A 14,409-nucleotide genomic window follows, 5' to 3' on the forward strand; every position below is an offset into this window, starting at 1 on the left:
AATAACTAGCATTGCCAAAAGCATTTTTGCCCAAAAAAACTAGCATTAGCCGCTGAGGCCTACGTTCTCTCCCACTTTAGTTTTTTGTTTTTGTTTCACACCTCACCTTGTATACTTCCCACTATCCTATAGACCTATAAGTAGTTTGTTTCTCCGTATAGCCTCTATTGTGAGACGATTTTTCACTGATGAAGGTCTCAAGAAAATCGATTAGGAACATCAATTTTGATTTATTTTATTTATTTCACCTTCCCGTGGCCAGAAAATAGAGGCCAATATGGAGGGAGGGGGCGGTAGCCAGCCATGGCTGTAAACAAAAACAAAGCAAAAATAACCGCAATCAGTAATACAAGCTGGATCGACATTCGTGTACACTGTATTCATGTATTGTAAAACTGTGGAGACAATGTGCAATAAAACGATGAAAAATGTGAAGAAAGTGTCATGTTTGGTGCGTCCAAGCTTGGCCGTTAATGTTCTAGGTGTAATGTACTGCTGTTATTTGTTATCACTTTGTCCTTTCTTCTTTCTTTCTCTTCTTTGTTCACTTTTCAGTTGTAAGTTTAGTGTTAGTACACACATTCGTTATTGCTCTCGCTTTCATTGTTACATTTCACACTTGTAAATTTCACAGCTGTTGTTCTAAGTGTTATTTCTCTAACTTAGATTTTCTATAATAGTTCAGTTTCGTTTTCAGTGTCCTTTAGTACAACGAAGATTCCTGATGAGTGTTGTAGGAAAACTTGTTTGAATCCCTTTCTTTCTCTACACAATTTCTTCACATTTTTCATCGTTTTATTGCACATTGTCTCCACAGTTTTACAATACATGAATACAGTGGACACAAATGTCGATCCAGCTTGTATTACTGATTGCGGTTATCAAATTGTTGTCTCCTCGCCGTTTGTTCAAAGCAAAAATAAATAAATATTACACATTACAGGAGGCAAAGAGAAACAAATCTGGATGAAGAATTAGCAGTTATTAGAACACGGGCTTCATGTTGGCCTTGAAATCCTTTAGCGTACAAGACGATTTTACTGATAGAGGCAGGGCCAGCCAGAGAGAATAGGCAGCGAAAAACGGAGATCTGGTATAAGCTGAGGTTCGGGCTTTAGGTAAAGTGCAGGGATTGCGCGTAGGACGAGTGTGAAGAAACCAGTTATATTTACGCAAGTGTGGCGGGGCTTTGTCAAGACGAATAGAATGAACAACAATACACAGTTTTCGATCCGCTTGACTAGAGATAGGGAAGGTGTTAAACATATCATACAGCTTTGCACAAGGAAAGTATGATGGTTTGCGGAAAAGGACTTTGAGTATCCTCTTATTGTTGACTTCCAGGGTACTCATTAACGATTTACTTAGTAGGGATGACCAGGCGGGTGAGCAATAGAGAAAAATGGGGAGAATATAGCAATGATAAAAAGGAGAATGCATTCAAGCGGTAGGTGGGAGCAGTGAGACACGAGGTAGCCAACAGCTTTACTGCCTTTGCTACAGATATAGTCGACATGTCTACTAAACGATAAGTCTGAGTCAATGACCAAACCAAGATGTTTGTGTTGTTTTACCACTGTGAGGTCTGTGAGGGATCCAGGCAGAGTAAATGCATAGGTTGGCTCTGAGTTCGGCAGGAATAATATCTCAGTCTTGGCGTTATCAGGTCTTAGTCTCCAGGTAGTCATCCACTGATGGATTTCATTGATACCGCACTAGAGACTGTCTCGCAGCCTGTCTAGACACTCATTGAACCGGAGCAGTGCAGTATCGTAAGCAAATAAGGACACACCTTCAACATGACCGGGAAGATCATTTCTATACACTAGGAAACGGAGGGGCCCTAGGATGGATCCCTGGGGCACTCCGGACAGAACAGGTGAAGCATCTGAGAGAAGTCCACCTACAAAGACAACTTGCGTTCTGTCGGATAGGTAGTCTGTAATCCACTCCAGCGCTGTGTCACACACACCGAAAACTTTGGAGGGTTTAGCAAGTAATGCACGGTGCCACACGGTGTGGAAAGCTTTCTCGAGGTCGAAAAAGCACATGGCAACTTTCCGCCCCATATGACGATGGTCGGCAATGTTTTGGATCAGCTTGGTGAGCTGTAGAGCGGTCGAGTCACCACGAGGAAACCCAGGTTGCGCGGGATCCAGAGCAGGAGAAATATGATTAAATAATTGATTGAAGAAGAGCCGCTCGCAAAGTTTGGAAATACAGGACAGGAGGGAAATTGGGCGATAGTTACTAGCGTGAGATTTGCTGCCTTTGCACTTGTAAATAGGCACAATTTTAGCCAGTTTCCAGTCAGTAGGGAACTTGCCTGTGGTAAAGGAGAGGTTCAATAGGCGGCTAAGTGGAGGAGAAATCGCAGGAGCTAGCTTCTTTATCATCTTGTTCGTGATACCGTCTAGCCCTGGCGCTTTCCCAGATTTCAGGTTTGAGATGGCTTTACGAACATCTGCTGTAGTGATATGAACGCTGGTGAAATGGCGAGTAAGACGATTGTCATATTGGAGAGGGGGTATTACTAAACGTGGGTCATCAGGCACTGCGACAGAGGTAAACTGCTTGTTGAGGATGGTTGCTTTTTGGAAGCTGTCAGACACCAGCGGCCCATCAGGGCTTGCAATGTCAGGGATGCCAGGTTTTACTTTGTGCGATCGCTGACTGCGGACAAACTGGTGAAGCGTAGTGCTGCCTGAGGTAAGTGTTGTTTTGATTGAACGAATGTACTGGCGGTGGCACCAGCGGGAGAGATGTCTCACCTGGTTCCGCTGTGCCTTATATGCTGATAGATTGTAGTCCGTAGGGAATTTCTTGGAGAGGATGAATAGGTCACGCTTCAACTTGATAGCCTTGCGTAGTTCAGTCGAAACCCATGGATGATATTTGCGCGTAGACCCTGGGGTTGAGGGAGTTCGATTTGGTTTGCGGGAGCTATGAAGGGGAACATACTTGGACAGCACAGTCTGTAGGACACTGTGTAGGTTACTAAGTGCACTGTCCACGTCTGAGGATATTAATGAGTTCCAAGGTTCTGAGTCTAAGTCTGCATTGACCGCCTCCCACACAGCAGGTGTGACGTGTCGAAGATCGAAAGACATAGGTTAGGCTCCTGAGCTTGAGACGTTGTTTCGCGGAGAGACTGAGGCAGGGGATGTCGAACTGGCAGTACACAATGGCATGGTCTGAGGCGCCCAGAGGGCAGTCAGTTTCGACGCAAGACGAGAGATTGGCACGGTTACTAAACACCAAATCCAAGCAGGCTTGGACACCAAAGGGTGACGTGTATGTACATGTGTTCACGAGTTGGTGAAGACCAAATGGGCTGAGCGTGCGATACAATTCAGAACCGGCAGTATTGGTGGAATCTGTCGAACACCATGACGTGTGCTTGCTGTTAAAATCACCTGTCAAGATAACGTGAGAAGATGAAAGAGGAAGAGTAATGAGTACGTCTTCGAGAGTCTGGCAGCACCTTGCTATATCTGTTGGCTTAGCAGAAGGCGGACGATAATTGCAGCAGAGGAGGATCGGCTCAGCTGCAGCCGGATACGGCTGCAGTTGAACCCAAACGGCTTCGCACCCATCGCGAGCTAGATCGGGACGCATGGCAACAGACTTAAACTTATTCTGTCGAACAAGGATAGCGACACCACCATAACCTCTTGCACTTGTCCCGGACTTATTCTCTGCAGTGGGCCTGTCCCTGCGGAAGGTGTCATAACGCGTAATATTAATTGCAATATTCGGGTCGAGCCAGGTTTCAGTTAGGCAGATTATGTCAGGCTGCCACTCTTCAGCAACAATAGTAAGCTCTGTACACTTATTCACTACAGCACAACAGTTTGTAATAGGAGTGTGAGCTGGGGTGGTGTAGAATGCTGATGAGTGGGAAGGGAGTGTCTGGTAGGAAAGAATTGGTGTGCGTGTGGGTTCAGTGAGGCAGGTGGGTGTGGGTCCGATTGCATGGTTCAGTTACTAGCAGACTGATCCAACGTTGCGCTGTCAGATCCAAATCTCCATTCGCTGATGGAAACTTTGCTTGGCCAGAAATCTTCTTCGAGAACCTGGTCAGTATGCTCAGCCGGATTAACAAGGTGAGCATTAGCAGTACTAAAGTACTTGGACTCCGAAATTGAGCAACTGAGGACGTCAACTGCTTTCTTTTTGCACCACTCCCTGATAGAGTCAGCCTCACACCCAGGATCGACATTTCCGAGGTAGAAGCACTTCCGCTTGATCCTTTCTGCCCCCTGGAGGCTGCCTCGCTTACTGGACATCGGCTTTTTGTACTGTGATGTAATAGAACGCTGCAGTGCGGGAGCACGAGTCATGTGTGCGCGTGAATGATACTGCCAACCATTACGGTCAGTGTCACCAGGAGTGCCAGAGCTGGTCATTCGCGTGCCATGTTTGGGTGCGGGAAGTGCGTACCGGGAACCTACTTGTACCATGGACTCTGTAGAGGATGTGCCAGGAATGGTAGAAGTGTACATATTTGGACCTACTTGTACATTGGGCTCTGTAGTAGATGCACGTGAAAGGGTGGCAGCGTGCGTTTTCGGTTGGTACCGAGTGGTTAGTGGCACTCCCGGGGCTCGCACTTGCTGACTTTTGAGCTCCCCATCTCTTCCCGCAATCGTGACAATTGGGCTTCGAAGTTTTCTTGCGAAGACTTACTTGTTTCAATCACATTAATTTTCGAAGTTGCGAAAATTCATTTGAAAGTGCTCGGACTACGTCTAACAGTTCTGATATAATTGGTCCCATACCGGTTTCACATGGCGCTCCTCTGGCTGGTGCGCTGGCTCCCTGGCCCTGCTTACGGAGGGCGAACACGAGGTCCACCCTGGATAGGTCGTCCCATCCTGGAATTCGGGCGTCCTTGGCTACCTGCTGCAACACATTGAACTCGATCAGGGCTAGGTCTAGGGTTGAGTCAGCCATAGCTGTGCTTCCTTCGTCAGTGCTCGACAAACCAAACAAAAGTAAGGAGCCGATTGGCGGAGCAACAAAATTTGCTTCCACCTAATACCATACCAAAAAAGGATTTAGATACATGTATTCTCATTCATCATTTCGTAATGTCCGCTTCACTTATACTATTTATCGCCTTAATAAAGTTATTGTCTCCTCGTCGCCTAATAATAGAACAGTTCGTGTACAAGGCAGCAAATGCTTACCTTTCCGCTTCAGTCTCTTTTGAGCTCTGCTACATGTGATGTTTGTGAATAAAAGGAAAAGAAAAACAGAGAAATGAAAGTGCACAACCGGATAGAGGTGTGCATGGAGATGGGTGTATGTAAGTACGCACATGCTTGTGCTAGTGTGCGTGCGGGGAAGTGTGCGGTGCGTGTGGGAAACGGAGTGCAAGCCCTTATAGTTACTGAGCGGCCAAAATGCAGCGGTTACTGCTTGAAAGTTAAGAATGGATGGTTACTCTCAGTAATTAGAGTGATGGACAGTACTTAAGTCGAAGGCGCGTCAGATCCCGCTCCAGGTAGTTCGGAAGAAACTGCGGCCGTGTCAAAGGACGGATAGGCAACGTGCAGTGGAAACCAGGAACAGCAGGTTCCTGAAAATGATGCACAACAGAACGTCGTTTCGAAAGACGAGTAAATAGAGTCGAGCGAGGAGAATAGACCCTTTGCACAAAAAACGAGAGGGGTCGAGACGGGGCATGCTGTGCACGCGCTGCACACTTGGCATGCATCCAGCATGCAGGGTTGCTGCAGGACTTGATCAAGTTTCCTGTGACAGGCTGTGTTTTTACGGTCCAGACGCGATGTTCATGTATGTACTTCCCAGCCTTTTTCATTTGAAGTTTTTTTAGTTCTGAAGGAAGGAAGAAGTTCCGAAATGCTTTCCAAGGACCACTGTTGGGTTCTTGTTTGCAGCAACCGTCATCCCTAGTGGCTAATCTAAGAAACCCACTTGTCTTTCAATGCATTCCCTGGGTATGCTGGCATTCCACACTCTTGAATCCTCGCTATCTGGCGAGAAGAGGGCCGCAGTTTGCTGCGATATCGTTCACAGTGTTGTGCTCGGGACACTTACTCGAGGACGACTTTCATCCTTGCTTTTGCGAAGACGTTGAACGCCCTGCCAAGAGATTATGGAGCTTGAGAAAAAGGCATGACCCATCCCTGTCTTTGCAAGGAAGATCGACTGATAGCTGGCGCTGCTCGAGCTGCTAATGTTGAAGTGCAGAGCGACGCAGCCTCATCCCTGAGGTGTGCGGAGAAAGTCATCTGAGTTCGAGCTGTGGTTGCTGTAGATTGCGTTGTTGGTGTTGGTGTGGGAGCTATTGATATGCAAGGTGGGTCTTTTTGAGTCGGCATTTGTAGTGTTAATGCAGCTGTCAGTGTTGCTCGCGGTCTCCCACTGGCAAGCTCCACCGCCACAAGAACCGATGGTGGAGGATCAGGAGGAGGCAGTGGGACCGGGACCGCAAGCGGCACCGCCTCAGCCAAAGCCGCCGGGGGCACTGACGAGGGAACCACCGACGGCCGGAGCAAAGGCGGCGACACAAGCCGACCCGATGAGCCACCACGCCCATTCTCCTCCACCACCGCCACCAACGACGGCGGAGCAAGCACAGTCTGTGAGCCAGGATCCGCGGGTTGTGTAGGCAACGGCTGTGTGGTTATTGGTTGTTTTCTAGGTCGCCCTCGCTTCGGTCTTTGTTGTTGTGCGCAAGGTGGAAGTATGTGACGTGGTGTGTGTTGTTTGATGCGTGCGTTCACTTGCTGAACAGTCCTACCAACATACCGACTAGCGCATTGTCAGCATTCAAAGTTGTAAATAAGATGACTTAGGTGATGGGCTGGTAGGACATTCTTCCGCACCGTAAACGCACGCATCGTCGTAAAGACTGGCACGAAGTGTACTGCGTAGTATGTTCGACGAACAACAGACTTGACTGCACTACAAACTTTAGTCGACTCCTGCCCTTTCCACGGCAAACATAAATAAACGGGACAACGAGCAGGACCAATCATAGGAGCCTTCGTAGTTTGTTCGACTTTCAACAACTTCTGCAACAAAAACTCAGCCCGTTCTTGACAAAACTGACCGGAGAAAATCAAGCTCTTCCTGCAGCTTGCAGGACGAACAAACACGCTTCGCACGATCTACAAGGTTACGCACTAAGTTTACTTTATATTGAGACGAACAATAAGAGTCATGTACAACTCTTATTGTATAAAAAATATATATAGATAGATGGGCCTCAATATATAGATAGATGGGCCTCAACCAGCAAAAACAGCCCTTAGGCTGTCATCACACCATGATACAAAGCGCTGCATCTACGTCCACGTAAGGAGTTTTTGGTCGGTTGTCATGATGATCCGTATACGGGGTGAAAACGGGAGCAGAGGAAACGGGAGACGTAGACGTGGTATGGAGAGGGGGGGTATACGACTTTTTGTATGAACGTGCGTATCTCCCCCAGCCTTTTTCCGAGCGATCCTGTGCTTCGATGTACGTGGGTTCAAATTTCTCCAAAAACCTGACTGTATGTACCTACGCGTCAAGAACTGTGCCTGTCTGATGACACGACCACCCGTTTTGGTTTTTTCAACATAGACGTAGACGTGAACGGGAGTTGGAGAACGTGGTGTGATGATGGCCTTAGGGTCAACATTTTCAAAATTCCCTTTGGTAAGAAATTTCTTGAACCACATCTGCTGAAGGACCTCGGCAAATAAAGAGTTTAATATTGCGATTCAAAACGGGTGTATGCACCAATATACAAGAGATACTCCAAATTGGTGCAGTGTATGGATACGATGTATGTGTACAATAAATATTCAGCATTCTAATATGGGTGGGCAGCTTGAATACTTTTGAAACAGTGCAGTAGGCAGCAAGAATGGCAAAGAATAGCTGAAGAGTGCGGAGATATGATCGACATTTTCGAAGCTTCATCCTGCGTCGAGTCGTTCCGCAATCTTCCATTACTTCTTCCGCAGCCGAAGATACGACGTTGCTGCCGTCGGCCCCGTCACTAGCTCCAAACTCAGAAGTTATCTCAGCTGACGACTCCTCATCTCCCGACTCTGCCGAATCATCGGCCACCTTGATCCACATCGCAGCAGGAGATGACGGCTGCGATTCCGCCTCACTGTTGACATCGACGTCGGAACCGAAGAGCGTCTCATCATCACTCTGATCTTTAGCGGTTACTTCAGCATCCACTCCCCTGCAGGCTCAAACTAGCTGTGCACAATGACTGCCGCGTATGCTTAGCTCTGCGAACAACTCTGGCGTCCGCAGCCATCGCAACAAAATCGAGGAACACTCGAGTCGCCACACGACACCACTTCAACTTCAAAATATAATTACTTCAAGTTCAAGCAAGCAGTTCAATACGAACACTTTGCACTGTTCGCAGCGCGACCAAAAATCGTTGAACGTCACAAATCGACCTTTTTCTCGAACAAATTACGAAACCTCTAAGGGTCGTTTTCGCTGATTGCGGCTCAGATAAGAAAGATGGGTTTTAAATTTGGAAACGCCTTGGAAGCTAATAAGATCAGTCTTGATTCCTATGCCAAAAAGAGGGAGTTATTTGTCATCAGTGAAGAAAAGCTGAATAAAACTTTTGGAAATGTGAATGGTCATTGTTGTGAACCCTCTGGTTCTCTAAAGTATCAGGAACGAACGACCCCACACGGCACGAGGACAACTATTTATTCTCAACAGTATATTTCACTTCCATCGACTAATACCAATGAACAATGAATGACTGAATGAACAACTGAATGAACTGAATAACTAACACTAAAACCACCAGGTAGTTATAGCGTTAAAATGACAGCGTATATGAGAAAAGCATACACATACAACATACAACTACAGCGCACACAGCAAACCGCACATAGCGCATGTAGCGTATACTACGTCGTCAACATCAGCGGTACGGCGGAGTCGGGATACAGCTGCATTGGAACGAACACAATGTCACAAGCGAGAAGGCCTTTCACTCTCGAGAACTTGTGATTTCACAACAGTCATGTTGACATGAAAAACAAATGTGACGGGTTCGCGTACCGTGCCGGTCAAGAACAAGGTGTCGAACAACTCCCTGGTCAAGAACCACCTTTCCTCTTCCGTAGGACGCCACCACCCCATGATCAGGTGTCAGATGCGGCTCCTAAACGGTGGGGAGGATAGATCAGATCCACCAACCAGAGGCCAAAGGCCTAAATGGCATGTGTCACATCCATGTTTTACTCATGCCAGGCCACGAGTCGTGGTCTGGCATACGTAATACATATTGACATGAACTATCATAGAATTTGCCATCTTGGTTTTGATGGTGTGAGTTCCACTTGTGCGGCTCCAACGGGGTGGGTCACAAGTGAGTTAGGAAAAAATACACTTCATTGAGCAAGTATGTTGATGATGATCAAACACGACTGGTCGTGAGTGGAACACAGAACATGAAAGGACATTTTGACATGGGTGGAATGGAAATTGTGAATGTAAAGCAACCATCAACAGGAACATCTGTGGTGACATCAGAATATCTCAACACATCACAAAGCCAGACTCGCTGGACGAGTGGAGCCAACCAGATGAAAGGAAATCTTAACATGGGATTGAAACACACCATCAATCCCCGACAGTCAACAGAGAATTACTCAGCAACCACAAAGGAATATGTTAATAGAAAGGATGGAGAGGTGAAGGCAAAAAATTGAAGAATATCATCCCAAGCTCATCAGCTACTCCACCAGAAGCCATAGTTCATGCTTTTCCTAATAACCAAAAGTCCAACCAACAAACTGATTGTCACTGAGGATCCTTTCATAGTTGATCAAGAAACAAGTGGTCGCAGAAGACGTTTACATGTACCGTATCGAGATGAGTTGGGGGAAAAAGCGGTAATCCGATACATTACTGAAAATCATGTAACGACAGCATATCTGACCATCATCAGCAAAATACTGACAAAACCAAAACCAACTGCGAGTGGATATGTTCTCATTGATGAATGGGAACTGGTTGATCATGAGTACTGAAAATCCTAATTAAAATTATAATATAGACAATAAATGGAAATGCTTCATTTGTTAATACTGTTGACTATGCTTCCATCGACCCTTGGTTGTATTCGTGGTCCGTTGGATAAGGATGGAGCCTGCTTGACAACAAAACCTCCTGCTGTTTGTCAAACACCAACCCCGGTTGATATCCCTAGTGAAACACCGCCAACAGACCATACCACTACGCAACCACTTTATGATCAGACGAAGCCAGGAAACGTGAACAACCTTCATTTGACAGACCCCTAACTCTACCTGTTATCTCTGATTACTATTCCCACAGTTGGTGCTGTCGTTTATCTCATAAAAAGTTCCAAATGTTCGATGAGTGTTGACCCTGAAAATGATCCAAGAAACTTAGAAACACACCCACCAGTAAGATTGGAATTTGATCCGATGTCATTACCAGATATGCTTGGTGGAAACTATCTACCAAGACCACCCTCAACCTTTGATGTAACTGGTATGGTCTGATGGGAAAAAAGAGAAGGTTTATGATAGAATAAATAATGAAACTGAAAATGATATCTGTCCTCTTAGAAATGTTCATGTTGTGTAGTGTTTCACATTCTTTTATAATTCCTGGGAATAAATGTTGGGTAGAGGGCGATCATATTGTCTGTGTTCCTTCTCAACCACTTATTCCTCCTTATAATGTACCAGGAGCATCTGTGGCACCGCTAACAACAGGAAAACCAACAACAACGTTAATACCTACAACACAGAGAACGATGTCAACAACGGTAGCTCCAGCAACGACGACACCAACGACAACATCGGCTTCACCGACAACATCGGGAATTACATCGGGAACATTGGGAATTACATCGGGAATACCGACAACATCGGGAGCATCGACAACATCGACCCCAACGACAACATCAGGAATTTCATCGGGAACATCGGGTAAATTTAACCACTTGATACACCTACTTTTCCTTCTTCTTCTCATTCCAATTACAGCTGCTGTATTTCAAAGACAAATATAAAAAGATATCATAGAAAGAAGGATAAAGACCTACACACTTTCGAACCAGCCCACCTCATGTAAAGATGATCAGGTGAAAAATACAACGTTCATACCCACAGAAGTAACACTAATCTTGTTGAGGGGAGACCGCCGATTACAAAAAAGTTGATGAAAACAAGAAAAGAGATATGGAAATGGTCAATGCCTTAGCAAAACTAAAACAGGAAACAGTTGAGTATGCTGAATAGATAACACGAGAGCAAGAAGATGGGAAATATATTGTTGATGATGAGATGGAAAATGGGTATGAGTTGCCCATTTTAGGATTGTGAAATGTCTTTTCAGAAAGTTGGTCCAAAGTTAGCTTAACAATATCCAAATCCTCATCCAAAGCTGGATTTCCCGAAGTTGACTCAGGAACCGATCCCAATCAGTCCTCGAAGTGAATCAAGATCGGGTTTGAGAGCCCTCAGATCCTTTAATATAGCTTAAATCGGAGTAAGTCAAAAGAGATCAAGTTGGCTCACTTCCGATTTCTTTCTCCTTTCTTGGAGGGAGCAAGTTGACTCACGTTTCTGGAATTGGGGTGAGCCAACTTTAGAGATTGGGAAAATCAGTAGTTGGAGGGTCTATCCTTCAATACAGTAGTATAGGGGAGGGTAGAGACTTGAGAGATTGGTCGGATAGGGCCAATCGAAAAAGTTGATTTTGGCTCACCCTCAGGTGAGCCAGAACCCCCTCCCCTATACTACTTTACCTGCTGTCGGACGTGTGTTCATCAAAACGTACGAAAGCGACATCCCACTTCTCCTGGACGGTGGTGCAGTGATCCAGTCGAGAGATGGTACTTGTCAAGGCGACCCATTAGGGATGGCCTTTTATGCTTTGGCCTTGATTCCCCTCTTTCGGCATTGGCAGGAGGTCTGCCACTCTCCGGGACATATGTGGTACGCCAATGATGAGGCTGCTGCAGACAAGGTGCCGACATTGCTGTCGTACTGGCATGTGATATCCGATGTCGGTCCAAAGTATGGGTATTATCCTAACCAGCAGAAGACCGTTCTCCTGGAAAAGCCCAATCTAGCTCTTCGTGCCGGGAGCGGTGTTTTATTATTATTATTTTATTTTTTTAATAACGAAGGTACGTGTTGGGTCGTAAGTATCCACGCAAACACACATCCAGTCAAAATCCAGGCACTTGTCAAATTATCCGAACGTTTTTGGTCCCTTCTCATCAAGGATTTTACAGGGAATGGCTCAAGTTGGAAAGACTAAAACTATATAACGTAAAGATATGAGATAACAACACTCGTGACAAGGTGGAAAATTATCAAGTTCAGCACGACACAAAACTCGAAGGAAATAATAATATTGACAAGAACATAGTGAGCAAATTAAGTTGCATTGTTAACACCTCGACGAGGAGTAACACCAAACAATTGTAGCGACAACACATTTTCTATCTCTACGCAAAGTTCAGGATCTAACTTACGGATATACAAAGCTTCTAACACAGCCAGATGCAACGCACATCTATCACGTGACAATATTGAGGACACATTATCACTGTACATTTCACGACAATTGGAATGGGCTGACAGATGTTGTTTGATTGACGAAGTGCGATTTTTAGCTCCGTTGGGTGTTGTCTCCTCCTGTCTGCCGATGTTGAATTTTTTTTTTTTTTACTAATATTCACAAACCCAACTCGTAAAATAAATAATTATGTGGACAAAAACAAACAGCTACTGAGCAGGGGCTGCACTGGGCAGCAGTGATGGTGAGGTACCAGGGGCTCCACCGACCAAAGGTCTCGGCTTCAATGCCACAAGCACGCACCAGGAAAAAGAAACAGAAATGTAAAGCAAAGCTAGATCTACATGTAGCTATTGGGAAGTAGAATGGGTAAAAGTACCGGTAGGTGTTTAGAAGAATAAAAACAAGATGAAAAGAAATTGTTTATTATCAGTGTTTGGACTGATGTACATGTCAACTTTTTGAATTTTTCGAGTGCGGATGCAGTTTTAGGAGCTCCGCTCCTATCAGCCTTTCCGAGTCTGTAACTGTAACCTACAGGAGCTGTGACTTGTCATGCGGACTATGGCCACCAATGAGCATGTCGACCTGGCCCTTCTGACGTTCGACTGTCTACAAAACCTGGCCACCCGGACTGGCATCCCGAAAGCGGACTCCTTCTCACGGCCCGACCTGGTGGGAGCGCTCCGGAAGGAGGGGATTGGGTCCCACCCCATCCTGGAAGGTATGACCGGTATAGGACATGTCACGACTGCTTTGGCCGCATTGTCCTCGACAATAATGGACCTGAATAAAGAAATAGTGGCAATTAGGGTGGGAAGAGATGATGAAATTGCTTCCTTGAAGCTTGAAATTCAACAGCTGAGGCGGGAAATGGCTGACCTGCGAGATACTAGCGTACACACACAGCACGCCATGCCACACCAGTACAGCGACGTAGTACTAGGAACCGCTACACAAACTGCAAGTGCACGTGCGAGGCTCAGCACCACAACGGGCAGGTCTGTACAAACGTACGGTACACACGCCGGCAATGGCAGCCTGCCAGGAGAAACGCGTGTGCCACAACCCAACACTACTACAAGTCGTAGTTCCAGCCCCGCAGCAGGCGTGCATGCATCCCGTAGGTCCAGCACTACTCCAAGTCGTAGCTCCAGCCCCGCAGCAGGCCTGGATGCATCCCGTAGGTCCACCGATACTGAACAACAAGTACATGAATGGCAGGAACACCAGGGCAGACACACTCGAGCCGCCCAGAGACAAAGGCACGCGGCAGATACTAGTAGTCAGTCCCAGCTAGCTCAAAGCATAACAAGGCGAGTGGAAACATCCCGCTACACCAAGCCGGCTCGTGATAGCGAGCCGGCAGTAGACCTCACGGCATCACCCCGGGCCAAACGCAAAGTGTTTTACGTTGGCAACGTGCAGCCACACTGCTCCGCATCATCAATTGCTGAATGGTGCTCTGCCCGAGGAGTGCAGATTCAGGAAGGTGTCATATTTGCATCCAAGCACTTCAGAACTGCCTACGCACGGGTGACCGTCGAGGCAGCTGATGAGAACACAGTCGGTGACAAAGGGTTCTGGCCGGATGCTCTTTCGCACACGGTTAGGCCCTGGCGTTTTGCCGCGGACAGTTTTGACACCAGCAATGCCAACCAGGCAAACAACGTCCTCTCCTCAGGCTCAGCATGATGGCGCGACCACAGCTGAATCCACTGGCTCGGCCCTACTTCCCCCCTTGCCAGGGTAAACTGACCTTGCTTTCCGTAAATTGCCGCTCAATCGTTAACAAATCTGCCGAACTGTCTGTCATTGCTGATTTCAACAAACCTGATG

The 14,409-nt window shown here is 46.5% G+C and overlaps 1 protein-coding gene across 1 annotated transcript in view; it reads left to right on the top strand.

The window, feature by feature from the left end:
* Nucleotides 1-11,480, top strand: part of LOC135824427 (uncharacterized) — a 227,268-nt gene extending 215,788 nt beyond the window's left edge. The window contains exons 10-11 of the mRNA XM_065337162.1: nt 10,728-10,970; nt 11,380-11,480. Of these exons, the coding sequence (XP_065193234.1) occupies nt 10,728-10,970; nt 11,380-11,480 (344 nt within the window). The remainder of the gene's footprint in view (nt 1-10,727; nt 10,971-11,379) is intronic.
* The last annotated feature ends 2,929 nt before the right edge of the window (nt 11,481-14,409 follow it).

The sequence above is a fragment of the Sycon ciliatum genome, chromosome 9 (assembly GCF_964019385.1).
Source record: "Sycon ciliatum chromosome 9, ocSycCili1.1, whole genome shotgun sequence".
Lineage (NCBI taxonomy): Eukaryota > Metazoa > Porifera > Calcarea > Leucosolenida > Sycettidae > Sycon > Sycon ciliatum.